This window comes from Mustela erminea, chromosome 18 (genome assembly GCF_009829155.1).
Source record: "Mustela erminea isolate mMusErm1 chromosome 18, mMusErm1.Pri, whole genome shotgun sequence".
In the NCBI taxonomy this organism is placed as follows: Eukaryota; Metazoa; Chordata; class Mammalia; order Carnivora; family Mustelidae; genus Mustela; species Mustela erminea.
This window is the reverse complement of record NC_045631.1, coordinates 24,922,735-24,950,658: the sequence shown is the minus strand read 5'-3', so window position 1 is coordinate 24,950,658 and position 27,924 is coordinate 24,922,735. Positions and strand designations below refer to the sequence as shown.

Here is a 27,924-nt window from a genome sequence, read left to right as displayed (position 1 = left end):
GCATTTGGGCATCCAGTAATAGTGACATAACATGTAAGCCAGGGTGTTGGAGACTAGCAGAAAGCTGGTCCCCGCAAACAAGCTTCCAGGTGTTTGCTAACGTTGAGGTGTGCTCTCTTGGTCAATCATCAATCCAGTAATATGCTGCCCATTAGGGCACTGCTGAGCAGAACAGGAAGCAAAATGCCTGTCTGCAGCAGCCCCGGCTTGGGATGAGGCCACTTGTCTCTGAGGAGAAAGAACTGGAGGGTCCGAAGGGAAACCCCAAGGGCCTTCAAGCGAGAGGAGCGGAGACCTGGAGGGTTTCGTGGGCTATGTCTCCCATAAGCCCCCCTTCTCCAGAGCAGCTTGGGCGATCCTTACCCCTAACCTGTTTGGGTCTCCAAGAGACTCACAGAAACTTACCTGTGCCCCTCTCATTTGCACAGACTGCTACAGGGGAGAGCAGGGCGTCTGCACAGACCACAACCCAGGCTAGCCCTCCCCTTGGAAACTACACACTGTTTTTCCCTCCAGGGAGCTGGGGACTCAGTCACCTGTGACTCACCATTCCTGTGTTGCCTACACAGTGCACACACGTCAAGGTCTGAAATGGCATCTGCTCCCCGTCCCCGTCCCCCCTAACCCCCCCCACCGCTCCAGCCCCCACCTGCCTCTGGGTCAGACACCTTGAGGGAGTGTGTGCAGCTCCGCCTTGAGCGTGGAAGCTGGGAACCAGCAGCTCCTCCCCCACAGAAACACAGAGCGTGACCCAAAGAATAAAGTTTTCCATTTCCTGCCCTTACCGGTGTCGTAATGCCTGTCTCTCTCACCAGTCGTGCTCCCCTGCCCTTGTGTGGCTAGAGAGTGAGAGCCTTGTCAATTCAAAGAGTCTATTCCTCACCAAGTGTGCTAAACTTACATCTGGGTGTGGGCTGTGGGTATGGGGGACACGGACATCCACATCACGCCACCACGGCGTTTCTCAACTCTATGACATGGTGCAGAGTCTTAACTTGTTAGCACACTTGCCCCCCCAAGCTACTGTATTGTTCTCACCCCCATTTTATAGCTGAGAAAGAAAGACATAGACTAAGAGTTCAGTAACCCGCCCAAGGCTACTCAGCTATTAAGTGCGGGAGCTGGGATTTGAACCCTGGTCCCTGGAACTTCAAAGTCGGTGTTTCTCACTGGGCAAGCACTGCCCCACCCCACCATTCTGTGCTGTGCTCTTCCGTGAGGTACATCAAGAAGCTCAAGAAGCTTCCCTCCATCCCTACCACCCTTTAAATCCTGACTCAGTTTCTCTCCATGCCAGCACCTGGGGACGGTGACGAGAAAGAGGGGGCTTGTTTCCAAGTGAAGTCCTCTCTGAGGTGAAAAGACTGGCTTTGGAGGCCTTGGTGGGGGGTGGGTAAGAATGAACATTTTATCAACGCAAATGTCTTTGGCGGGCCCCAAAACAAACAGGGTCCCACCCGGCTTGCTCCTTTATGAGGCATTCAATCAATAAAATGAGAGCAGAACTCTGTCAGATTTATTGGCTAGGTTCAAACCGAACACCTCTTCTACCCGCCAAAGGCTGGGTCACCGGTCCTACCTTTCCGTTCCAACTCTGGACAGCCCCCATTTTCCCCGAAGGGGCTACAATGGCTCATTGTTTGAGGCAGGCCTTGTGAGAAGTTGTGTTTGTTTTGCCTCTTATCTTATCAGCTCCAGAGCGACAATGGCCCAGGTGTACTCACCATTTTACCATCAGGTGAGAGGAGATTGTGGCCAGGGTCCAGACTGGCGGGAGAGACTTGCTGTAAAACGGACTGGCTGGTCACCATGGCGCTGTTGCCATGGTGGCTGATTGTTGAGGCGGAAGTGACCTCACTGTTCCCCGGCTGGCTGTAGCGGACGCCTGCAAAACAAGACGGACCCCACAGCAGCCGTGAGTGCCCCCAGGGCCTTGGAACACGGACTCGGCTCCCCTTGTTGGCAAGGGTGGACGCCAAGAAGGCCAAGGAGCCTTCTCCTCCCCCGTCTGCCCACAAGAAACACTGGCTATCTTTCTCTAGGTTAGAGGTGGCGTGGGCTTGACTTCAAATTCTACAATGTAAGCTCCCCAAGGGCAGGGCATTTTTGTCGGTTTTGTTTTGTTCATGGTGGTATCCCTAGTGTCTTGTCACTTGGTAACCACTTCATACATACCTGTCAGAGGAAAGAAGGAAGACAGGAAGGGAGCAGGGAAAGAGGAAGGGAGGGCAGGAGGGAGGGAGGAAGGAAGGAACTCAAATGCACGAGAGGATCCCCTCGTTGTTGCTTTAGCGTAATTGTTTCAGGATTTAGGTGCGGAGATTGGCCTTCTCTTCCTGGTAAGAGTATTTCTTTTACTCTTCCAAATGCCTTCTAGAAATGTTTTCCCAGCACTCATGGCAATGTGGGGCCTGCCAAGTACGAGCAGACCCATTCTACAGAGAGGCACTTGCCCTGGGAGGACCCCTGCATGAGCCATAGCAGAAGGCATCCATCTCTGCACACCATGGTTTTGGCTGAGACAGAGAGGCCCCTGGGGGGACACGGGCAGAGCAGGACAGGGATGTGGGGCTGCGGCTGGGAGTCTTGGGCTCTGTAATTCACATTCCTCTGATGGGGTCCCATCTGGCTGACTTCCCAGGGCCCAGGGGAAGGTGCAGCCGCCAGGAGGTGGGGCAGGGAGCACATCCTGGAGGGATGTGGATGATTAGTCTGCAAGGGAGGGGAGAACCAAGCATGCTTATAGCCTCACTGCTCTGACCCTGCCTCTTGCTCAGGAACCAAAACAGAGGTCTGCGCTCAGAAAGGCAAAAGTGCTGTGCAGAGGTGGCCTACAGAAGGAAGGAGAAAGGGGGTGGGGGGCAAAGAACCCGGGCCCAGTTTGCAGGGTCAAAGTCTCGCAGGATGTGCCCAGGAGACAGCCAAAGACAAAGCTGGGGGGTCTCCGGGACACCTCACCTAAGCTCAAAGCTGATGGAGACCATGTTCTTGTTTTTCACTTTGGATTCAACAAAAAGGTTTGAGGGACCCTGGGTCTACCTGCAAGGTAGGGAGATGGAATGCTCTCGGCGTGCCATTGCTTGGAGAGGTGGACCAACTGTCTGGCTGCAATTCTCCCTCTGCCAGCTTTCCCCATATTAACTCTGACTGTATCAAGGACACTGGTTCTGTTGGTCTGTCTCCCGCTGCCCTGCTTCCTGCTCCCCCAGGGCCACACCCTCCCGAGGAGGCTACAAAGCCCCCCCTCCCACCAGGAGCCTCCAAATCACTAACACGAAGCTTGCCAAAAGGAGACCCAAGCCAGTTTTCCTGGCACCATCCAAAGGACGTTACCCAAGGCTGATAGGACCCAGAGCCATAAGGGACTAGGAAGAAAACAAACAGATGCTAAGGCAGACTTCCAACCTTCAAAAGCAATCTGCCTGACTCTGAGCGGCTGTGTGTTCTACGGACCTTCTTCTATTGGTGGTTGTCCTCATCCTTTGATGCATGGGGCTGCTGGTGGGGGTGGCAGTGGGACAGCATTGGAATTTGGTGGTTATTGGTCTAGGGCACTCCACTTTTGGGGGAACAGGAGCCATAACGTTAAAAGGAGGAAAGGCTTCCCTGCCTCCAAACCAGCACCCCTTGCCTGGTCCTGCCCATGTTCCTCCACAGCCACCTGCAGTCCCCAAAGTCTCTCTACTCTGCCCCACTGGGTCACATTAGGTTCTTTTTCTCCACTCACATTTGCCACTGGACTCCTGGCAGGGTGTGTCCCAACAGCTCTCAGTGCTGTTACGCAGAAGAAGAAAGATGTGTGCCTTGTGAGCTCAGGAGCCAGAGCAGATTCAATGGAAAAGAGGGAGGCAGGTTTTACATCAGCAAGAGAAAGAGATTTCTGACAAGGAGGGACAGTGAGGAAGACCGTGGGCTCAGGAGCTAGAGAAACTCGGGCTTGATTCCCGAATTTGCTCTTTGGAGATGATCTTGGATAAATGACTTTTCTGTCTGTGCCATAGCCTGGTCTCATACGATGGAGGAAACATATCCTTAACACAGTGATCTCGAGATAGGAGAAAATATCTGTAAGTCTCCTAGCCTAATGCTAAAAAGGGGTAACTATAGGTGGGGAGGGGACTAGTATGGGGAGGGACCCCAAGGTACCTGTCCTAAGACTCTGGAATTCTAGACAACCCGGGGCAGGTGCTAAGCACCCAGTGGAATGACCTGTCCTTGGAGAAGGGCTCCCCAAGGATCATTCCCTGAAGAAGCCCTGAGGTTTTGCTCTGGAAGCAACCTGGGAGGCAGGCCTGGCCTCTGCCGCTCCCATTCTTTCCTTCTGGAGGGACTGGACTTCACCCTGTTTTCTCCGACTCCCGGGCCAGCTATTTACCTCCCCAAGATGCTCTGCTCCGGAGAGCGCGGTGATAACGCGAGGAATCAGGTGTGCGTTCCTCTCCCAGCCCGTCCCCGCCATCGATTCAGCCTCAAGTCAAACAGACTCCGGTTGTAGCCTATTTAATTTGGCTGAAGGAAGAGGGTCAGTCCTCTGATGATCAAATATGGGTCACGGAGAGGCTTCTCCCCTACTGCAGGCTACAGAATTATTTATTTAAAAATAATTAACCAAGGATATCCGCAGGAAACAAAAGCCTCCTTTTAGGAAGGAGCCTGGCAGAAGGGGTGTCGAGAGCCATTTGTGAGAACCCCAGCAATGTAGCCCCAGGCTGCCGTGGTTTTTAAACCTCGTTTTCTCCCCCAGCAGAACTTCATTCTAGGAGAAATGTCAAGGTGGGGCTGTTGTGTTAAAAGACCGGTGGGCCTAGACCTCTGGCTAAGAGGGAGCATCGGGAGGGAGTTAGGGGATCCCTGTTTGATCCCAGCCCTGCTTTCAGTGTATTGGCAGAAACCCAGCTTCCTCACCTCTGAGCCCACTGGGAGAGGGGGCTGCTATCGCCCCCTGAGTGTGGTGGGAGTGAGTCAGGGGGCTGCTCGCCCATTCCTGATTCACCTGTGACCTTTCCGACCTGTGCTCCTCTCCCCAGGAGTCTGGGAATCACTCTGGGCCCAGAGAAGGTGGCTCCGGGATCAGGCAGCCGCCTGAAAGGGTGTGTGGAGGGGGAAAGTGTATCACAAGGTATCTGCTGGCGATGCACCAGGAATAGTGTTCTCGTTGGAGGAAGGAGAGGCCAGGTCCTTGGGTATTTCACAAACCCAGAAGAGCGCTTCAAAGGAGAAGGAGCGCGGGGGAGGCTCTGGAACCCAGCAACCTGGGCTGAAATCCTGGTTCTACCACACATGCGCTGTGTGACCTTGGGGAAGTGACTAAACCTCCCTGAGCTTCAGTTTCTTTGCTGTTTAACAGTCTCTGCCCCTTAGGTCAAGACGAATGACCTTAAGAGATGTGAAAGTCCCCAGAAACTGCCTAGCACATAACAATTGCTCAAGATACCTCAGCTCCTTCTACCTTGGGACCATCTTTGTCTAAAAGATGTTTTCAGGAAGGCTGAGATCACAAAACTTGACTGAGCCCCTGTCACAGGCCAGGTACTACACTAGGGCAGTAGAATGGCCTCTCCCCTTCTTCCTTTACCTCCATGAACTCTGAACGGGAATATACCACCAGGGCTCTGGTTTAATACGACTGACTGAAGATGCTGCGTCAATAGCCCCAGAGGTCCCCGGAGGTCCCCAGAGGAGACAGACAATGCCAGAAGGTGGTCTTCTACCTTGCACTCACTTCCTGGCTCAAGGCACTCACTGGCCACGTCCCCATTGCTGGTCCTAGGAACCACAGCACGTTGTGTCCAGCAGCCAAAGTCCTCCCAGCTAGAATCCAGAGCCATCCCTGAGGTCCTGGGGAGGAGGTGACCTACTTCACCTGTTCCTAGGCCTCAGGATCATGGGTATGGGGCTCTTTCTAAATTCCTGACGGCATGTGGGACAGAGACAACACATCCAGTTTCTATGCAATACGACTGGTCAGAAGTATCAAGGCATGACGGAACTCATGGTTCCAGAAGCCAGCATCTTCACACTCGGCTTCCTGTGCCAGCACCCTCCTCCAGGGCACTCTTCACTTTGCTGCAGCCTGGGATTTCTTTCCGAAACAAACTCGTACTATGTCATTGCCCTGTTTGGAAATCCAGCATGGCCCCTCACTGCCTCCTGGAAAAGCCACAACAGCAAGGACTGGCAGAATCAGGCCTTTGGGACTCCAAGCCCCTTGGCTGTAGCCTCTCACACAACGCCCCCATACAGTCGTATCAGAGCACCTGCTGTCCGTCATGTTGGCCTGTTCACCCCCTGCCTCCATGCCTTTGCTTCTGCTGTTCCCTCTGCTGGGAAAGCTCTTCCCTTCTTCTCCATGTCACATCTTTTTTTTTAAGAGGGTTTAATGTCACCACTTCTGTGAAGCTCTCCTTGATTCATCCTGGTAGTTACCTGCTTTGCCCTTTGCATTTTACACACAGTTGAGAACCTTACAGCAGGAGTCCGTCCCCTGGCACCATAACGTTCCTTTGACAGGGTACTTCTCTTTCCCTCTTAAAGGAAGGCATGGCTATTTACTCATTGTGGCATCCTCAGAGCCTCACAGAGAGCCTGGGACTGTGACTATTTACTGAAAGAAGAAATGAGCCCTCAGCTGCTTTGAGCAGGCATGCCCCAGGACAAGAGAGCATCCCTTCCGGCGGAAGGAGAAAATGCAGTCAGTCCTACGGCAATGCTGGTGTTAAAAGCATGCATCTGTTCCAATTCTATTGATACATTATGGAATAATCTGAATGCAACGTGAATTTCCCATTTGAGGAATCCAGAAACCTGCACCCAGCCAAGCGGAGCCACAGGGGAAAACACTGAACACATTAGTGTGCACACGCACACGCAGACGAACACACACACCCCCTTCAAGCCTCTACCAGCTACCAGCAGTTCCCTGCATGGGCTATCGGCCACCTCCACCCATATCTGGAGTTAGAACTTTCCCTTCAATTTCTGACAGTCCTCCGCCCACCACCTCATGGGAACTCACAGGGTGAAGCCCTTGTGACACCTGCTCCCCTTTGCAAACTTTAGGGCTCTTTCAAGGTAAAACGCCATATATTGTTGCACTGAAACACTTCCTAACCAGTTCACAGGGGTAAAACTCAGCTCATCTTTTTATTAGATTCTTATCTCTTCAAAGGGTGTCACTGGAGAAGTTTTGAGTAGTGTGTCCTTAACCCCATTCCCCCCCAACCCATAAACCTCATGGTTTATGCGTGACTTTACAGAGCACTGTGGTTTTTCTGATCTCAATGTCAGCTTCTACAGAACTGGCTATGGACCTGTGTTTGAGGCCAGACACAACTGCCTTGCAGGAGGACCTGGGAGAGGACCCACTCAGGGTGTAATTAACCACAAGGACTTTTCAGAAACCTGTGCTTCAGGGGGCGGGAACTATAGCTCCCTGAGAGCTTCTAAAAACAGCCGGAATGCCACAATTCCAGAAATCAACAGGCCATCAGCATCGAGACACTTGAAACGAATTCTCTCTGTCTCTCTGCCTTGATGATCCTGGGCCGGTCAACTTGGGCATCTCGGCATTCTTATCTACAAGATGGCCATATGGATTTTCCTTCCTCAGAAGCCAGAATACTGAGTGAGTAAAATAAAGTGAGAGAAGCACCGGGTTTTCCGGGGAGAGAAAAAGCCGGGCAAACAGAAGAGCCATGTCAGCCAGGGAAACATGACCAGAATTGCTCTTTTATAGGAAGTGGGGGGAAGTGGGAGGTGGGGCCTCCTGGGCAATTGTGAAGCTTGGCTTGTCCCCACGTGGCACTGAAGCCAGGGCCCCCATTTTCCTGGGGTCTGTGAGTTGTACCCAGAATCTGGTGGGATGCCTTTCACCCTTGACATTTCCAAGCCAATCTCCCATCCCTGATAATGCAGGAATGTTCCTCCAACCAGTGGACCTTTGCCAGCGCGAACGAGCGTCCCAGCCACCAACAGAGTAAACATTACTCAACAGGCCAGGGCTCTGTCACACACATTCTTCCCGTGTGTTTCTAACCTCATGCAGAGCACAGCCCAACCCTGTTGGGTCGAGAAACTGGGAACTTAAGCCCAGGCAAGAGGGAGCGTGTGAAGGAAAAAAGGAAACAACCCTGTCCATCAATTATGGGCAGACAGAGCTGTCTTTGCTATGACGCCAGAACTCAGGGCCAGGGAGGGGGTCAGGAGGAATGAGGTCAGTCCTGATGGGGGCCGGTAATGGTGTCCACAGCAATCCACTCCCCCTTTTTCCACAGAGGAAAGAGTCAGAGACACACATGATTCCGTCTTGGGAACTTCTGAGACGCTCATCTGGGATAAAAGTGGGCGCACCATTCCCCGCTGTGTGACTAGAACTCCAGCAACGAGAGCTTTCCACACAGGAGACAGCCCTGCTGCCTCAGTGTCCTCATCGGCGACACGGGACTCCTGCCAGTTCCTAGTCCTATTTCCTCCTCTCTGGGCATCAAGATTAATGTTTGCAGAGAGCTCAGGAGATTAAAAATCTGAAAGCCTGAGAGGAAAAAGCTGATGTAAGATGAAAGCAGTTCAAACACTAGGCTGGTTTCAATTCCACATCGCCCTCTACCTGAGGTGGCTCGGTGAGGAGGCCGGTTCGTAAGGGCAGAAACACAGACAGGCCCGCGGGGACGGTAAACAGTCTTGAACTCAAGGAGTAAAGTGGAGTGATACTTAAGGGAAGCCCACAAACTGGTTTTCTTATAAAAATCAAAGCAGAGGGAGCCAAGAAAAGAAAGGGGGAAAAAAAAAGTCCTTTTCCATTAAAGCATCTTGGCTGAGAACAGACCCTAACGTGTACAGAGCGCCTGAGAAAATCACACATGTGGGGAGGTAGAAGGGCAACAGAAACTCTGCCTGTCCTCCCCATGAGGCCCGCCGGGCCACCCCGCCAGGTCCTTACCCCAGAGTCAGTCTCTACAGGTAAACATCAGACAGCTGGCAATGAGCACTACAGCCTAGAGTCCGTGGCTACAAGTGAGAGAGGCCAGGCTGGCCTTTGAGAGCTCAAGAAGTCCTCACCTCTGTGAGTGCCCTACACACGCTGCTCTCCGTGTGTCCCAGATGCCCATCTGACAGAATGGAAAACTGAGGTTCAACGAAGAAGAGGTTATTTTCACTACCTCTGGCTCCTTGTCTCCCCTCCAAAGCTGACCCTTCTTCCTCTTTCCTGTAGACCCCGAATCGATTCCAGGTACGCTGGGCTCCATCATGAGCCACCAATGGTTTGAAATGGTTTTGTTTACTTGTTGCTTGGCTGTATCTCTTGCTGGAATGTACACCCAATGAGGGCAAGACCTTGCTTGCCTTCTCCACTGTGTCCTCAGCGCCTTGCACAGGGCCTAGCCCATTTATTTTTATTTTCATTTATTTAATGATTCCATTTTTATTTATTTGAGAGAGAGAGAGATTGAACGTGCGTGCACAAGCAAGGGGAGCGGCAGGGGGAGAGGGAGCAGACTCCCCGCAGAGCAGGGAGCCCCGTGCGGGACTCGATCCTGCAGGACTCTAGGGTCATGACCTGAGCCAAAGGCAGACGCTTAACTGACTGAGCCACCTGGGCGCTGGGAGCCCAGCCATGTAGGCACACAGTAAATACTGTTGGAACAAGCAGCTGATGAATGAATCACTCACGCTCCGGCCCTGTGCAGGACCCACACTGCCGATCTGCTGAACAGAATGGTGGAGAAGTGGGAGTGGGAAACATCTCTCCTCTAGATCTCCTGGTTTTGCTGAGGTTAGTGGGAGCCATGCCTCTTGAAGAAGGGAGAAGGGGGAGCAAGAGAGGAGGAGAAAGAGAGTAAAAGATCATCGAGGTAGATATAGCAGAGACATGTTTGGGTGACTTGGTGTTGGAAGGCCAGAGGTTGGTGCACAGTGGTGTAAGTATCACGTATGAAGCAGCAGAGATCTTGGGCAGAGCTCTGCCTGGTGTGAAAAAGGGCCAATGGGGCACCTGTGGGGAGCCTACCCATTCCTGATTTCTTGAGACCTAAACATAACCCCCATTAACTGCTTTAAGGGGGAAGGGAATGGGTGCTTCCATAAGCACAGGATGACCATTTCTAAATGTTTGGGGCTGTGGGTGGGAACCCAAATTTAGACTCACCCTGTGAGAACCCAGTATGGGGCCTCATCGGGTGACTTTGAGGAAGGATTAATTAATGGGAATTTGCTGTGGCAACATGAGTCACTTAAATGCCTTTTTCTCCAAAGGAAGTTGGAGTAAAACTGAGAAGGGTTAATGGTGGACATCATTAGGGTAAAGGCAGGGAGGACAGACAGAGCCCGGCTGTAGTCTGGCTCCTGGGGTCTCTCTTCTCAGAGGCAGCCTTTGCGGGGAGGGATAATGTGGCTGCAACAAAGGCCCCTGGGCTTGGCTGGCGAGGAGAATGATGATGCTTCTAGTGGGTCTGGGCAAAGGGGGAAGGCTATAAAGCCATCAGCAGACTGAGCCACTGGGTGTCCACACAAAAGTAAGGTCCTAAAAACAGACATCTGTATTGTGACTGAAGGGCTCATAAAATTGCCTCAGAAAGGAGAGGTTTTCCACTGCGACCTATTCATAAGCAGAGCCCTGCTGGGAAGTGACACCCAGGGAGAAGATCCTTTGAGGCCTGTCAAGTGTCAGAGCCGCCTCGTTATGGGCACTTGCCTGGCCAGACCCCAGCCTCTTCATCACCGCTGCCAGGCATCATCACCATCATCATGACAGATAGCCACTGGTCACCATCTCCTGGACCCCGGTCCCAGGCAGCACCAGGTGTCACTCACCGAGGCTTCAGAGGTTGGATGGTTACTGGCTTCCACTGTCAAGGAGCACTGGCAAAGCACTCAGGGAACGCCCCCTGAGGATAGTGGCAGCTTAGAGCCATCTTGCCAAATGACTCTGATCTGCACAATGTCCCGTCCCTTTCCTAGACCTCAGCTTGCTCAACAAAACCTCAGGAAGAGCCACACTAGCTCTCTTCTTGCCCAAGGGATGTTGGTAAGAGATCATAAGAACTAATCATGTTGTTAAGAGATCATAAGAACTAATCTAGCAGAACATTAAGCTAGTAGAACTAAATCAAACGAGCCGACTTAACTAAGCTTGTAAACTAAACTAGTAGAAACTAAATGAGAACATTAGGAGAATGAATACTCCTGCTCTTTGAAAACTTTCTGGTAGCATTTAATGTTGGACGGTGTACGTGCGTGTGTGTGTGTATGTGTGTGTGTGTTAGGCAGTATATGCTGGTTAAGCAGCATCAATGCAGACAGTGCTGGATGATACTGTTTCTAGGAAAGGGAACACATGCTTTAAATAACAACATACTATGTTATGTAAAATGAAACAAATACCACTCACTCAGTTTAAAACTGAGAAACATAATAAAACGGGATTTATGCATTCACCTTTTTGGACGTGAAGCCCTCCCTGACAGACCTCATCACTGCAAGATACACAGAACCTTGGCCCTATGCCAGGCACCAGTTGTAGACCAGTGGTGAAGAAAGCCCACTCAGGCTCAGACGCTGGTACGGCCCAGAATTCTACCATTCAGAATACATACACAGTTCTAGAGCCTTCCAGAGCAGCTCTGTTGGCAGACAGAACAGCCTTACTTGGTTTGTTTCTTTTCTTGGACACGTAGGGATGCAAACCCTCTACTTCACCTACCAGGAGGATTCTCCAGAAGGAGGAGCAGATCCATCTGTTTCCATCTGTAAACGCGAATGTTTCCATTCATGAAATATCTTGAGATATATTAAGCAGTTATTTTGTGCCCACCCACCATGCAAATCGATGTTACACAGATGAGAGATGTTATTTAGAGGTTTCCCATCCTCGCCGAGCAAGAACTCACTGGGCTTTATTGCCAGCGCAGTCCAACAGGTGCTGGCCAGGAGGAGGCTCCCTGTGGCCCCCAGGGCCAGAAGGCCTGGGCAGGCGGGCTGCCACTCAAAGGCCCTGAAAGTGTTAACCTCCAAAGGAATAGGTGTCTCGTTTCCACCCATTATAAATCTGTTTATTGTGACTGGCCCCACCCAATCTGCTGGTGCTGTAAAGCTCTAATGGTCCCTAATAAAGGTGGAAGGATTGTAACAGCACACAGTTCCTGAAATGGGGAAGGAGCAAGGGAGAGGGACAGATGATGAACTTAACAATAAGATATCACAATGGCCAACCTTCCTCTGCTGCTGGGTCCCAAGACTCCATAGGATCCCCCATCCCCAAACAATAATCTGTCAGACCCAAGAGGTCCAACACTCTCATTTGTCAGAATCCCTAGGAAGTGAAGCGATTGGCCCAAGGGCACTCCTGCTCAATCATGGCTCTGGAGTCTCTGGCCCTTCTCTCTGCTGCCTCACCTCTCCCAGCTCAGCAAAGGGCCATCCAGACAACCATCAACCCCTTCCCGACCCTCCTGTTCCATCAGGCCTTGCAATACCCAGCCCTGACTACAGACCTCCACATCTCTTCTGGAGTTTGTTGAAACTCCCCATGCCTGACGCCCCCCATGCCAGGTTTTGATTTTAAAAAGGAGACATGCATGTTTTTAATGAGCTTCCCAGATGCCTTTTATGTGGCCTGGGAAGGAGATGTGAGAAGCCCAGGTCTTGCCAGTACTGCGATGTCATGGTTTCTGATGCCTCAAATGAGAAGCAGGGCTCCTGCACAAGAGAGACTTCCAGGGTGAAACTGCCAAGCTACACCCCTGTCAAGAACCCAGGGAAACCCAGAGCTCTTCCTTCCTCTCAAGGCCTGGAGGGCTCCAGAGCCAACAACACCTGGTTGTGGATCATCCTTAAGACGCTCAACAGCCCTCAGGAGGTAGGTACCATGATCCTTAGTTCACAGAGGAAGAAACTGAGGTTCAGAGAGACCAAGTAACCACCAGACAGTGGAAGAACCACAGATCAAGCCTGAGCCTCTCTGGGGTGCTACCACCCATGACCCAGATACACCCTTCTGAGTGTGGTCCGGGAAGGGACTGCTTGTAGCCTGCTTGCCTCAGGGGGTGTAGACTTCCCTCCGGAGCATCATTAAACACCAAAGAGATCTGCTCCATGTTCCTCCAACCTGAGAAGGACTTGAGTCCTAAGGACTTGAGTCCTTCTTGGGTCCTAAGAAAGTTGGTTCTTGGCTTTCTGAAAGCATCAGAGACCGAACTTCATTGATGACCTGTTTGGCCGCTGCAGCCAGAGCGGAGGGCAGCGGTCTAGAGCAGAAGCTGGCTCACAGGTGGAGGGAAGGAGCTTCCAGAAAAATCAGCCCTCTGGAGCTTCTGAGGTTTCCCGCATTCACTGCAGGGGGTGTGCTCCCCCTCCCCTTCCTGCTGCTCTTTTCACCTTAAGTTTGGGGGGGCTTCCCTCCTAAGAACAAAGACCATTAAGTTTCTCAGACCCAGCTTCCACTGAGAAAGGACCACACCCCCTCTAATTGGCAGGTTCCCGGGGCTAATTACTCACAAGCAGGGTGCTCACGCCTCCCTGAATTAAAGGAGAAAAATGCCCTCCAGGAAATTCAGGGTCATCTTATGAACCTGACCTCCTGGCTACATGGTCATGAGCCTCTGCCCCTCCCCATGATCCTTGGCGCTTCCCCACTTTTCTCTTCCGGTTTAGTGCATTTGCACTACATGCCTATTGTACCGGACATGGCCCTGGAAGTATGCTATGGATGTCACAGGGCAGTCGTCCTTGGAAGAATAAAAAACAGTATTCTACGAGGGAGGCCAGACTTCGCCGGCCGCAAACACCAAGATGAGTATCTAGTGGAAAACACTCAATTTGTCTAAAAGCCCGGGGGCGCCTGAGTGGCTCAGTCAGCTAAGCATCTGCCTTTGGCTCAGCTCACGATCCCTGAGGTCCTGGGATTAAGCCCCACATCGGGATCCTCGCTCAGTGGGAGCCTGCTTCTTCCTCTCCCTGCCACTCCCCCTGCTTGTGGGTGCACGTGCGCACTCTGTGTGTCAAATAAATAAAATCTTAAAAAAAAACTCTCTAAGGGTTAGGACTGGAAGACCTCCAAGAGGAAGGGAGGGAAAGGAGGGGGAACCCCAAAACAAGGCTCTGCAAGATATGGCATTAGCTACCATTTATGAGCACCTGCAATCTCCAGGGTGTTTCCATACATTATCTCATTTAATCCCTGTGGCATCTGTATGACTTGGTGTCCCCATTGGACAAATTGAGAAACTAGGGCTTAGTGATCACAGAGATTTGCCCAGGGTCACATAGCTCATAAGTGGTCAGGTTGAAGGTGGAATTCAGGTCTTCCCCGACAGCCTGTGATTCTGTTGCTAGATCATGAAAGCAAGTCCACAGATCATCTTCAGTGTGTATGAAGCGTCTGGGTTACTGATGGTCAGGCGTCTATGGCACAGGCTGGGCAATGGGATTTTTAGAAGCTCCTTAGTTGATTTCTAAGGTGTGACAAAGTTTGGGAACCATCATCCTAGAGTGGGGGTCAGCTAACTATGACCCACACTCCAAAGCAGCCTGTTTCTGTAGGATCCATCAGCTCAGTGTGGTTTTTACATTTTTAAATGCTTGGGGAAAAAGTTAAAAGGCGAGTATTTTGTGATGTTTGGAAATTATAGGAAATTCAAACTTCAGTCCCATAAATCAGGTGTTCCTGGAATACCCTCACATTTGCTCACCTACATATGGTCCAGAGCTGCTTTTATTCTGCAGAGTCCAGCAGTTGTGAAAAGAGACTATAGTGCCTGAAAAGTCTAAAATATTTACTGTCTAGTTCTTTCCAGGGTAAGTTTGCCAACCCCTATACCAGACCACTAGAATAACCACAACTGAATGCTTGACTTGACCTTATTGTGGGGTTATGTTTCATTCATATCTACATCTATATATCTTCCCCATTTGTGCTTGTACTTCTCCTTGAAAAGTGGGTAGAGGCAAAATGCCAGATCTTGGGCCTTCGTATCAAGAAGTTCGCTTCAACCTTCAACAACCAGGGGCTCCGGGGTGGTTCCGTCTGTTAAGCATCTGCCTTGGGCTCAGGTTCTGATCTCAGGGTCCTGGGATCGAACCTCAGGGCAGTCTGTCTCTTCCTCTCCCCCTAACCCTCCCTGCTGCTCCTGCCTCTGTGTGGGTGTGCTCTCTCTCTAATAAAATCTTTAAGAAAAAAAAAAAAAACAACAACAACAGATTCCAAGGGCACTTCTCCAGGAACCTGCTGGCCAGGGCTCTGCCCTTGTAGGCAGCTTCCTTCCTCCTTCGAGCTGATTGGAGACAACAAGGAGTCCTTGAATCATTTAAGGGTCCTTCAGGGGGATGATTAGGCATGGCCCACCGGGCTGCCTACTGCGATAGCGCTCCCGTATCTCCCAGCCTCTCTGCGCAGTGCCTCTGAGCCCAGCCAGCCCACAGCCAGGTGTCTTTGTATGCAGACCAGGGTCGGGCCACAACTATCAGAAGGAGGTTACCAGCAGAAGCCTCTGAAGGCTGGGCCTCTTAATCTCATTAATATCCTGATTGTCTTCCTCAATCTAGTGGCAGCCCGTGGGGTGGTACTGCAAGATAAACGACCTTCAAATTTAGCAGATAAAACGACCGGCAGATAAAGTCCCGACGGAGGAGAAGCGCTCAGCTCCTAAGTGTTGGTACCAAAGTGTTTCCTGAAGTACCAGATGTTTCAAGGCAGGATTTGTTTCTTTTCTGAACTGCAATGATCTATTACTCAGGGACAATGGGGCTTATTTGCCAGGGGGACCTTTGCTGTGGAGATGAATATTTTTACAGCCGCCCTCATAAACCCCGCCCCTTGTCTGCGGGGCCCCGGGAGGGGGCGGAGCTCCAGAGGGGAGCTGAGGTGCCCAGGCTGTCTCTGGGCCCCATTAAGCTGTTAAGGCATTTAGTGCCCCAGACAGGGCTGACTACAAGGGCAGTTCAAATCCCTACCCAGATGGGGATGGGTTCATGAAAGAGGAGGCTTGAATTTCTTGCTGGGGCAGGGTGCAGAATTTTCCTTGGTCAGGGGCAACTGCTGGGGGTGGGGGGCAGGCGGGAAGCAATAAACCAGCCAGACTGGGTGACCCCTCCATCCTTGGCCCAGCTCTCCTAAAGCCTTTTTGTCATTCAGAGGGGAGCAGTAAGAATGTGGGAGAAGAAGGGACTATGGGAGTAGTGTGTGTATGTGTAGTGTGTATGTTTCCATGCCTGCAAAGTTCTTAGCATCTGCATAATGCAGAGATGGTAAGCGTGTGACAGTTCTAAATCTGTCTGCCACTTACTAACTATATGAACTTGGGCAAATTATCTACCTTCTAAACCTCTCCCCTTCCTTGACTGTAGAATGGGGGTGTGGGGACAGAAGGTTTCTACCCTTATAAGGTGGCTGTGAGGTTTAACTGAGATGATGCATATAGGCACTCAGCCCAGGGCCTGGGACCCAGGAAATATTTAATCAACACTAGATGTTATGATTATTCACATGCAGCCATAACCCTTCCATTGGGCACTTTGGAGATTTCCTCCGGTCCTACCAATTTCTGCATCAGGGAGAAACAGCAGCAACCACACAGATATCCTGGCCCAGGGTTCGATTTGTCTAAGACCCAGGCTTCGATTCTGGTGGGTGACTTGGGGAGGACGTGTGAAGGGGACCAAGCAGGGGAAGCGGGTAGCAGGATTCAATGGGTTTCAAGCTCTGATCTGACCACTGGGCCAATCAAGTCCACCCTGGGCTTGGAGAGGGGGCAACAGAGTTCGAAGGGAGGCAAGAGAACATGGCCACAGAAATGAAGTCCCCCATGTAAAAAGGCTGCCAGTCAGGGTATCCAAAGATTATTCTGAAAGGGCTCCCTCTCACCTCTGTGCCTCACTTTCTTTCTAGGAGGATGAACCTCAACCTCCCCAAAAGATGGTGTAAGAGCGAGGACACAACATGTGGGGTGAATGAAGGCTGATGAGGTCTTTCTGCCCCTCGCTGGCAAGCTGTCCAGGTGAGTCTGCTGCAGACTGGAGCGGAGGCTACACGGAGCCCCACAGCTCATGCAGCTGGATCCCTAGCCTTGGCCCAAGCCTCGGCTTCCCTTCCAGGCCAACTTCCTCCTCCTCCTTCTTGAGCCAATCAATACAAGCACCTGTCTCCAACCAGTCCCTTTCCTTGCCACAGCCCTGCTCTCTGACCTTTTGGGGGCCTTTCTCTTGATTCCGCTCCAGAATGGAGATGGGGCCATCACTCCGGGCCTCCTCAATGGCCTCAGAATGGGCTGTCATGGGGCCTCTAACCAGGGACAGCTCCTGCTGGCCAGAGCTGGAATGAGGGGGGGCAGATTGCAGATAAAGGCCTTCCAGGCTGAAGATAAATGGCTGCCGGCAGCCCGCTACAGTAACTTCAGGCCCCCAAGAAGAGCAAACAAAGGGTGCCCCTGTGACTCTCCCTGGAAAGATGAAGGCCCATCAGCGGCAGCCAGGCTGGTTCAAAGCCCCAACTTAATTGTCAATTAAGCATGCATAAGGGGGACAAAGCCATGACAACCCTGGGCTGCATGCTGGTGCGTGATTGTAAAGGCGGGAGGGGCAGCCCCTGAAAACAGCTGATTCTGCTGACAGGGTGTTTGTGGGGCACCTTGTAACCAATCAGCTGCTGACAGAGGCAGAGTGCTCCCCCTGCCACTCCTATTGTGCGGGACATTCCAGCCCCCGGGTCACACTGTGGTCACTGTGGGCCAGTGGGACGCAACCCACCGACACTGGCCGCGAGACCAGGGGCTCGTTAAAAACGGGATGCTCTCTTCTCCAGGAAGAAGGGTCAAGGGGAGGATGGGTTTCTCCTGTGCCCCCGGGGGCTCCTGGCTCACGTGTGTGGGGGTGGGTGGCAGGAGAGCAGAGTAGGGGCACTGGGGCCTTGTCTCCCTGCCCCCCACCCCAGGCTCAGCCTTAGAGGGTACTAGGGCTGACGCTGACTCTGGGTCTTGGTTTCTCCCTGGCCCCCCACACAGCTCTTTTTTTTTTTTTTCTGTGTCCAGGTACATTCTGGGCTTGGCTACAGGCCATACCAATAGGAAGCACATTGCCGGGCTCTGGAGACCGTACGCAGCCCACCCTGAGCCCGGAGCTCCAGCCTGCTGTCTGCTGAGCCTGGGGTGTGTCCCCTGGGAGCCCCAGCACAGTTCACTGCTACCCCTGCAGCCTATCACACCTCCCAGCGTCCCGCACCCCAGGCCCCAGCCTGGCCCCAGGCGCATGTCACTGCCTCTTAGGACACGATGCCCCCGGGTGTGAAAGTCCGAAAGAAACGGATGGCTGCTGCCTGCCTTTCTTTCTGCGGCTGCTTGTCAAAACCTCAGTAATAATGAGAGTCGTCACCATTTATTGGGAAAGAGGGTGTTTACACGTTCTCTCATTTAATCCTCACGTGGGCCCGATGAGGCAGGTCCTCTTTCTTTGTTCTACAGACAGGCAAGTCGGACCTGGAGAAGTGACATGACTGGGTAACCCTGCCGTTGTGGGGATCAACCTGGCTAGCTAGGGGCAGGATTCAGAACCAAGTCCAGAGAACCCCCTCTCTGGGGATGCACAAGGACTGCCACGATGAGCCCTGAGTGAAAATTCAGGCAGAGGGGAAGGCGGCCACATGAACACACACAGTGTCCCCTCGTTATTGCTCTATAAACAGGAGTCCCTCCCTAGAAACACACACGAAGCCCCAGACGACAGCCTTGGGCCCTAGATGGTTCTGTGCATTCCATGCCAGCACGATGCCTTCCCAAGGAGATGAGAAGCTTCTGTGGGCAGGACGCACACGCACCTACGTGGCGCTGAGTGGGAATCGGCAGGCCCGAGTTCTAGGCATGTCTGCCACCCTCGCTCTCTTAACTTGGCCAAGTTACTGCTTTGTTTGGGTCTCTGTTTCCTTCTTTGAAACTCCTCCCAGTTCTAGCATTCCATGATTTTTTTCAAAGACTGAGGTCTGGTCGGCGGACCCCAGAGAACCCACTCCAGGGGGACCATGCGTCCCGGGACCCCGATCAGAGGGCTCTTGGGCTGTATTTGGCATGCACCCTGCTCAGTTTCCAGTACCTGCCTGGCTCCTCTGGCCCCACTCTGTGTCTCCTGTCAGTATACAGAAGGCCTCCGCCAACGACCCTGTGGTGACCTCACCACAACCCCAGCTTGTCAGAAAGCTGCCCAGCCTTTGTTCGGCTTGCAGGCTCCCTGACTTTGGTGTGGAGATCACAGGTCCCAGCACAATAGCCATTGTCTTCTCAATAATGCCCCTTGCCCCAACCACGCCCCCCACCGCTCCAGCCCCTGCTCCATGGATCACCGCGGGCGGGCAGCAAGTGCCCCAGTCATGCTCTGTGCTGGCTACATGCCGTTTGGTCTGCCCTCTGAACCCTTGCTTTGGATTTCCGTTACGGGATGGACTTACTCTGCCATCAGTCTAGTGCTCTTCAGAGGTGGGGCAGCAGGGGGGAGAGGGGGCTTCTTGGCCTTTCAAGAATAACCTGAACCTTTTCCCTGCGTGGCCGAACCTTTCCCTTCTGCAGGAGTGGGGTTCCAAGAAGGCCCCAGGCCTGGCCAAGGTACCCAGACACCCTGGAAGCAGTCATGTTGTGGGAGCAGTGTGTGGAACAAATGCTTGGCAACAGCCCAGCCAGGCCCCCCACCACTGAGGCCAGCCCCAGACCTCAGACCGCTCCTGGCAGCAGAGCAAGCAGCTGGCAGAGTTGCAAATGAGGCCAGGTTCTCCTTTAGCAAACCCTTCCCCAGAGCAGGGGGCAGATCATGCCATCCTCTTTCTACACGGACACCAAGCCAGCCTCAGTAAGCACCCTCACGCTGGGCAGCCAGCTTTCTAGGAAGGACTAAGCCCCTGGGGGGTGGGGCGGGGAGGGGCGGGGCGGGGAGAAGTGCTCTGCCTCAGACCAGGCCTGATGCACCACTCAGCATATAGGGGCGCTTTCCCACAGTGACGATGTAGGCTTTGGGCGCAACAAGCCCAAACCCCGTAGCAGAGACGCCTAACTCAGGCCGGGGGCCCAGCACACGGCAGCACACAGTAGGGACTCAACCAGTTTGGGCCATCTCAGCCCTGCAAAGCTGTCAGGTGAGATTCTGCACTAACTCTAGCAGAGCACCGAAGCCAGCAAGAGACTGCCAGCAGAGTGGCCCTTCCCCACAGGCCTCTGGGCTCCCCCTGCTAGGGCTGGATGGAGCCCCGGCATGGGATCTGGACGGGGTAGAGGGGACCCTGTAGTTCAGATGTAGAGTGCCAATAAAGCAGCCTCTCCCATCTCATTGGACTGTTGCCCTGCTTTGCTGAGTCAGCAGCCACCCAGGGAGAAGAAAGGAGACCCAGAGAAAGTTGGGGAAGAGGGACTCCCCAGAGTCTGAGCAAGGACTCAGAGGAAACCTGAGTGCAGCCATACACTGTTCTCCCAAGAACATTCTGGCCACGGGAGCGGGCCAGCCCTTGCACCGTCCTGCCATTTCCTCCTCGGGAAAAACCTTGCGCCAGCCCAGACCGGTGGGGAGAAGCAGGTTGGCTGGGCCTCCGAGGCACTGGGGCCTGGGCCGGGCTTACCTGGCAGCTTGTTTGGAGGAGAGGCACCGGGCTGGTGGTGGGGAGAGCCGTGGGAGAGCAGGGGGTCCAGGCTGTGCGTCTGGCTTGAGCTATAGGCGTCCATGGCCAGCTTCTGCCGGAACGCCTCCTCCTTCCTGCGGTTTGCAAACCAGTTGTAGACACGGACCTCAGTGACCAGGTTGGAGCCCAGGCCGTGGGCTTTGGAGGGGGAGACACCTCGCTGCAAACATTCTGCCCTGAGGATGGACGGGGAGGGGGAAGCAGGGGAAGAGGGTGAGTGAGAGCAGCCAGGGGGAGGCCTGCTGGTCCTTGGCCCCAGACACAACATCTCAGTGCTTCTGCTCAGGAGCGTGCAGAGGCCAAGGACAGAGGTGGGGCCTGGGGAAAAGCCTGTTCTGAGAGAAGTCCAGCCCATGGAGTTATCTGGCTGGAGTAGGGCCGAAAATGGGCCGCACAAGCTCTGTGTCCCCGGAATGAGAGGCTCAGGCCTCTGGTGTGGCTCCCCACACAGAGTGAGCAGCCAATGGGCAGGTAATGCAGGGAGAGGTTCAGACAGGGCCTCTTGATATCTTATGTTGTGACTCTTCCCAACCTACAAAAGGTGAAATCTTTCACTAGCTCCATCTGAACCCCTTCGAGGGACTTCTGTTCGTTTAGGGTTCAGATAGCCCCCACAGGGTGCCAGGGATGCCATATTCCTTATGTGCCACAGGAATCCTCTTCAAAGGGCAGGCTGGGAGTGGTGAAAGGAGGAACAGAGAGGTGCATGGTCTCTAGCTTTATCACTGCTGGCCAAGTGGGAGAGGGACTCTCAGACACCGCTGGGGGCTGGGGGGGGGGGGGCTTCTCATTAGCAGGGGGACAGAGCACAGCATGGGGATTCTGTGACATGTCCTTTCCTGGCTTCAGCTCCCTAGTCATATCCTGTTGTCAGAGCCAGCCCAGCCCAGAGATGGACAGAGAGCCCGCAGGTCTTGGCCAGAGCAAAGACCAGACTCATTATTATTTCATTTCATTTCATTTATTGAGAGTGAGTACAAGCTCTCGTACAAGAAAGGGGGGAGGGGCAGAGGGACAGGGACAGGGAGAACCTCATGCACGCTCCATGCCCCGTGAAGAGCCTGACATGGGCCTAGATCTCACGACCCTAAGATCATGATGCCTGGAGCTGAAATCAAGAGTCAAAGGTTAACTGACTGAGCCACCCCGGTGTCCCCCACCTTTTGCAGACCAGACTTTTTAGGAAGTCAAAGTTAATGTTGGAGTCAGGGAAGATGGCAGGAATGAAAGAAAAAAAAAAAAAGATATCCCAAGGATTTCTAATCATTTTCTTTAAAATTATATGTCGTTGTTAAGATACAGAAAAATTCTAAGCAGTGTGGGCAGAGTGCATTGGACAGATCTAACCAATTCTTTTCCACCAAGTTTCCTCCTGGACCAGTAAGTTGGTCAAAGCCAGAGCCAGTCTCTGGCTAAGGGACCGATTTTCCCTGGTCTGCATGGAGGTCAAACACTGGTTCTTGTCCTACTGACATCTTATTTTTGAACCAGCAACCTCCAAATTATCTTCCCTACAATAACAGCTCATCGTTTAAGTACCCCTTTCCTCACAATCAACAAAGCGATGTACGCTTCTTATTTCTCAACTCTAGGCCTTCTCAGGGTCTTTTTAAGGTTAACGTGGGTCACGACTTCCCGGGAGGAAGAATGCACTTGAAGTTTCTCAAACTTATTTGTTAATAGTGTGAAACCAGGGTTCCATGGACCACACTTTGGGAAACCCTGCCATAGCCACACTTAGCTGGATAACCAGTACTTCAATATCCCAGCACTGTAGGGATGGATCTCAGGTCCATGTGCTTGCCCGCCTGCTCGAGTGAGCTTCTGGTGGTGTTACCTGTTGCACTCCTCCACTAAGGCCTCCCTCTCTTCCTTGCTGGGGTTCTTTTGCCGGTCGTAGGCCTGGTACAAGATTTGCTGGGATGCGGGCCCCCATTTGAACCGGTTGCGACGCATCTTCTTGTTGGCGGGCTCAGAGCAGGCGTCATCGGACTGCCCAGGCCCCTGGCTCTGTTGACTGAACTCTGGAAAGAGAAACAGCAGCTGATCCTGACTGCTTTTGTCTGTCATATTTCCAGAACTCTGGACTGTCTGGTTGAATTCTGAAAAGAGAAAGGAGTAGATTTGATAGGGTCTGTAGCCTTCACTTGGCAGACAGACAGACAGATAGACAGACAGACAAAAACACCTTTATTCCTCTCCCCTAAGCTTTGCCATCTGCCATTACGACGTGTGGGGCCATGGGATCCAGAGGGGAAGCCCACAACAGGCCCCTCCACCAAAGCCACTGCTTTCCTTTCTCTGAAGGAGCTCCCATGTGGCCCAGCCCCTGTCTGAGCAGCGGTGTGTTTTCGTCGGCTCACTGGCCCTCAGACATGAAGCAAGCCTCTGAACCCTGAACTCTTGTATTTTGGTGTCCAGGAGGATGAGCTCAACCAAGTCTCAGGTCTAGAGGTAAAGGGCTCAAAGATACAATATGCTCTTAGACCAAATATTCAGAAACCACAAACAGCTCTCCCCAGCGTTCCTCTCTCCTCATGCGTCCTAGGCGTCTACCTTATGATGTTATCCCCTCAGAAAAACCCCAAACCTGTTCACTATTACTTAGGAATAAATGTAACTGGAGTTTTAGAATAGAAAGAGAAGAAGCTCTCAGATTTCGGATAATTTCACACAATGTGTGTGTCCGTGTGTGTGTGTGTGTGTGTGTGTGTGTGTGTGTGTGTCCAGGGGTCCATTTATGAGGGAAACAGCCCAAGAAGGAAAGGTCTTACGGATCTGCCTCACTTTTGACAGACGGCAAATGCAGAAGACTGCAAACACAGGACCTTTCTAGCAACGGCATTTAATGAGCTGGAGAAAGATAAATGTAGACAAAGCGATGCTCCCCGTCAATTCCCAGGATCTGGGTACATAGTGACCCTCAATACATTTTTTTGTTGAATGAAAGAATGAAAGGTGGCAGCTCACCCACTGGGGACACTCTAGCCCATGTGGTTTAAATGAGATTTACTATTCACTTGTGGGAGAAGAGAACTTTTGTTTTCGTCTTAGAACTACACCAACCAGGGTTCAAAGTCATTAGTTCCATTTTACAGATGAACAAACACAGAGGCCAGCCACCCTGCTGAGCAAGGACACATGACAGATTCACTTCCTAACTGCCAGTCCCCAGGTTTTGGACCTTGATGTTTTTCTTTCTTGATTCCTGGAGTCACTTCTGCAGGTGTCAGAGGCAACTTGATCCAAAATTCTCCAAGTTTCAGAGTCAGGCCACTATTTAATGCTCAAATTCCCTCCACGACACCCTGCCACGTGGTCTTCCAGTCTACACCCCTCCAGCGATGGGGAACTTAGTACCGGTCTAGGGATCATTTTCCATTTTGGCCCATCCTCGGGAACAGTGGGCCTCTAACCAGCCTGAACTCGGGACTCTGCTACAGGCCGTGCTGGGCTTCATCTGAATGGTTGCCAACTGGCCAAGTTCTAAGTAGTGTCTGACCTATCCCTGGGGCCTAGGATTTGGGTCCTACCCACTCTGGAGGATTCTCAGGCCACTTTCGGCTCCGTGTTCAGTGATTCCCAACAAGTGCTTCAGACACCTCGAGAGAAGCCCTGCCCAAGCTCTGGGCAGGAAGCCACTGCCTCAGTTCTGGCTAATGGAGGGCCCTAGCCAAGTCACCTAACTCTCCCCACCCCCGCCCTGCCTGTTTCTCTGCCTGTGGGATGGGACCAGGTGAAAACCTAAGGGGGCACTCAACAGTCTTTCAAAACATCTACCTCTAGTCAGGATGATGATGGGGACCCACATTCCTAGGGAGGCCTTGTTTTTCCAAGTGCCTCCACACCTCTTACATTACTGGGTCTCCATGGCCACCAGCTCGTACAGCCACCTGAGGGAGAGCAAGTGGGGGAGTAAGAAGTTCCTGTCTCAAGGTCTCCTCTCCTCCCTCTGGCGTCACCAAGAGTAAGAGGCAAGGCCAGTAAGGATAATCCCGAGGACCCAGGAGCCACAGGAGGCTCTTCCTGTGTTCCCAAATACAGATCATGACAATGAACGTGTACTGAGTCCCCGGTATGGTGGGGTATCCAAAAGGTCCATCTAATTCTCACAACATCTCCATGCAAGAAGTCTGGTCTTCTCTGTTTTATAGCTGAAGAAACTGAGGTTCAGACTGCTTATAGGACTTGCCCAAAGTTGTATGGATGTGAGGCACGGGCCACAGCCCTACAGACACGATGCCTCCTTAATCAGCAACCTTTGCATCGCCTCTTGGTACAAACCAAATCCAAACAATACATCCACAAAACCATCACATCTGACTTGGGTGGAGGTAACAGAACTGACTAGTTTTGTCTGTGGTAGGGGTGAGGCTCCCTCACAGCTGCCCAGAGTTTGGGGTGGCCTCTGTCTGAGGGCTGCCTTCTGGGGAGGCAGCCTCCCTGCACGCATGCCCAAATTGGCCAGGTTGCCTTGACTGCAGGTGCCCGGAAACATCTGGGCTCTGCCCACCTCAGGGCCCTAGCCTCTGGAGTTTTGAAGAACTAGACTTCGGCCCATCCTCCAGCCACCACCATCTCTCCTCTGCTTCCTTCTAGATCAATGGGGGGGAAGCAGGGAGACAGAAAATGTTCTGGTTTCAGCAGCCTCTTTATAGGCTCAGGAGCTAGCTTGGACAAGCAGATTCTCTACATGTGCATGGGCCCATGAATATTATCACTGATGTCATTTTTCAGTTTTCAAAAAAGTATGTCTTTTTAAATGCTCCCCCTTGGTTTGGGGGGTAGGGGAGGAAAAAATGAAACAAGATGGGATCGGGAGTGAGACAAACCATAAGAGACTCTTAATCTCACAAAACAAACTGAGGGTTGCTGGGAGGTGGGAGGGTGGGGATAGGGTGGTGGGGTTATGGACACTGGGGAAGGTATGTGCTATGGTGAGTGCTGTGTAACGTCTAAGCCTGACGATTCACAGACCTGAACCCTTGGGGCAAATAATACATTAAATGTTAATAAAAACAATTTAAAAAAATAAATGCTCCCCCCTTTCTCCTTTCACATGTTCCATCTCACTTGCTAATTTTTATCCCATGCTTGTGTATCTTGTATTCATCCTGCAAGAATTGGGTCCAATGCCACCTCCTCTAGGAAGCCCTCTGTGATATCTCCAGGTAATTTAGCAATTCCTCTGCTGCCCCTTGTGTACACCTTTATAACAGCTCTTAGAAAGCGACAGTAATTATTTACTTAAACATGCCATCTCCCCCATCAGGTGGTAAATCTCGGAAAAAAGAGCCTGTGCATCTTACAGCCCAGGACAGTGTTTGGCACCTAATAGATGTTCAAATAATATTTACAGAATGAAGGAATGTTTCTTAAGATTTAGATCTCATGTGGTTTTAAAACAATAATGATTTTAAAAATCCCTTGCAGGGGGAAAAAAAAATCCCTTGCAGGGACAGTCTCATCTCAAGCATCTTGAGAAACTTTCTGGGACATGTGTCTTTTTCATAGCTTCTAACTGGCCCTTCCTGGATCTCTCTGCTTTCTGAGAGATCCACTGAACACAGCGAGGCAGCTCAAACTGGAGATGCCACATGAGGCTTGGACTGGAGTGAGGGCAGGCCCAAGGGTTCTCTGGCCTTCGGAGACTGTGGCTCCTGAGAATGTTCTCAGACTCTCCAGGAATCAGAGAGAGTTGCTCCATGTCAGAAACACAGATTCTTAAAGACCTGTGTGTGGTGAATCAACCCAGAGTTTAAAAGGGGCCCCTTATCCTATGCAGCAAAGACCTCTGGCTTTGCTGCTTCTCATCTACCCATTTAATGCTTTCAAAAGACAGACACCCTAGGAGATGGAGGTCTAAAACCTTTCCCTCCTCCAGGAAGCCTTTCCGCCCACGGGCACAGAGACAATAAATACTGAAACAATCACTTCAGAGCACTGTATGGCAGAAAACAAGAAAGATTTTTTAGAAAGTGGACATCCAGTGAGAGGGGAAAAAAACCAACCCAGAAAGTGGTGGAAATTAGTATCCTGATGAAGAGAGAGGAGCCCATGGCCCAGAGAACAGTGGATGGGAAAAGTGGAAAACTCATACAAAATTTTCCTGGGAAAAGGGCCAGATCAAAATAATTAAAGATAATGTAAAAGCATATTCTCCTAAAAATAAAAACAGTCCATCATTCAAATGCAGTTCAAACTTCCCTACGCTTTAAAACAAAAATCTCTTGGTATTACTGAGTGGAAGAAATCTTGGGACAGGAAGGAAATTTGGGGATGGAAGTGGGAATGACAGTAACTGATTGGTCAGTGTCCCAAATGGAGACACTGCTGCTATGTCCTGATTTAGCCAGAGCGGCTTCCTCATCAGACAGGGTCATCAGCTGAAGTCTCAAAACTGTGTCGATATTGACATATGTCTGGGATCATCCTAAATTGCTTTGGGATGAGAGTGCTCCTGCTCCTGGAAACAGGGTTGAGTTCTGACTGTATCTGTATCTACAGCTATCTTCTGTTTTGTACATGCTCTCCAGAGGGGAGGAAAAGAACAGTATTAGTGATCAACAGGTATGGATGGCTACAGGACATCTTCCTTGAGAACTCTGATCTGCGGCAAGGGGAGCTGTTTGGTTTAGTTTGGGGACAACAGTCCACTGTTACCTACTTGGTTTCATAGAGAAGGATGCTGGAAGCGGGGACCAGAAAATTCAATGTACATTGCACACACTAATGGACTCATCAAGCCAGCTGGCTGAGTAGTAAGGGACCATGGAAGAAGAAAATGACGGAAATCAATCCGCTGTATGGTAACTACGAAAACCAAATCCACCTGCCAGCTTCCTTGTATCTGCCAAATGCTCCGCAGGCCTTCTCGATGTAGAGGAAACTGAGGCATCCCACAGGGGTCAGAGTTAGGGAAAAGGTCACTCCAGGTTGAGGTCCAGGGGGGATTAGAGCACTTACGTCGGAGGATCTCTCGTTGCTTTCGGACGTACCAGGTGTAGAGGGCTGCGCGCTTCTGGGTCTTCATGGGGGTGCCCTTGTTGAGATGCTGAGAGAGGTGGGACTGGTTGAGACCCGTGACATCGACCACTTCCCTCTGGGGGATGTTGTGTTGCTGCATGTAGCCCTTAATCATTTTGGCAGCCCTCCAGGGGTCCTCGCTAGACAGATAAGCAGATGGTTAGGATTTTGGTGGAAGATGTCTGGGTAGAAATATTCCCTTTTTAGGGCTTTTACCTACACTCTGTGCAAAAACCCTGATCTTCACCCTCTTCTCCATC

At 51.8% G+C, this 27,924-nt stretch overlaps 1 protein-coding gene and 1 long non-coding RNA gene across 6 annotated transcripts in view; one reads left to right on the top strand and one right to left on the bottom strand.

Moving 5' to 3' along the window:
- HNF1B (HNF1 homeobox B) overlaps nucleotides 1-27,924 on the bottom strand; it is a 52,316-nt gene that overhangs the window by 19,685 nt on the left and 4,707 nt on the right. For 2 of the 4 annotated variants that reach the window (XM_032320863.1, XM_032320864.1), the window contains exons 2-5: nucleotides 27,605-27,804; nucleotides 22,476-22,740; nucleotides 20,579-20,814; nucleotides 1,725-1,885 (exon numbers count right to left, since the gene is read on the bottom strand). In XM_032320863.1, coding sequence (XP_032176754.1) covers nucleotides 1,725-1,885; nucleotides 20,579-20,814; nucleotides 22,476-22,740; nucleotides 27,605-27,804 — 862 coding nt within the window. The remainder of the gene's footprint in view (nucleotides 1-1,724; nucleotides 1,886-20,578; nucleotides 20,815-22,475; nucleotides 22,741-27,604; nucleotides 27,805-27,924) is intronic. The other 2 variants (XM_032320865.1, XM_032320866.1) reach the window with 1 other exon arrangement.
- On the top strand, nucleotides 1,815-20,579 carry LOC116577532. 2 transcript variants are annotated; one of them, XR_004280532.1, is made up of 3 exons: nucleotides 1,815-7,624; nucleotides 16,880-16,988; nucleotides 18,018-20,579. It is a non-coding gene; the product is annotated as an uncharacterized LOC116577532 (long non-coding RNA). The 2 variants fall into 2 exon arrangements; XR_004280531.1 differs by having other exon boundaries at nucleotides 1,815-9,229.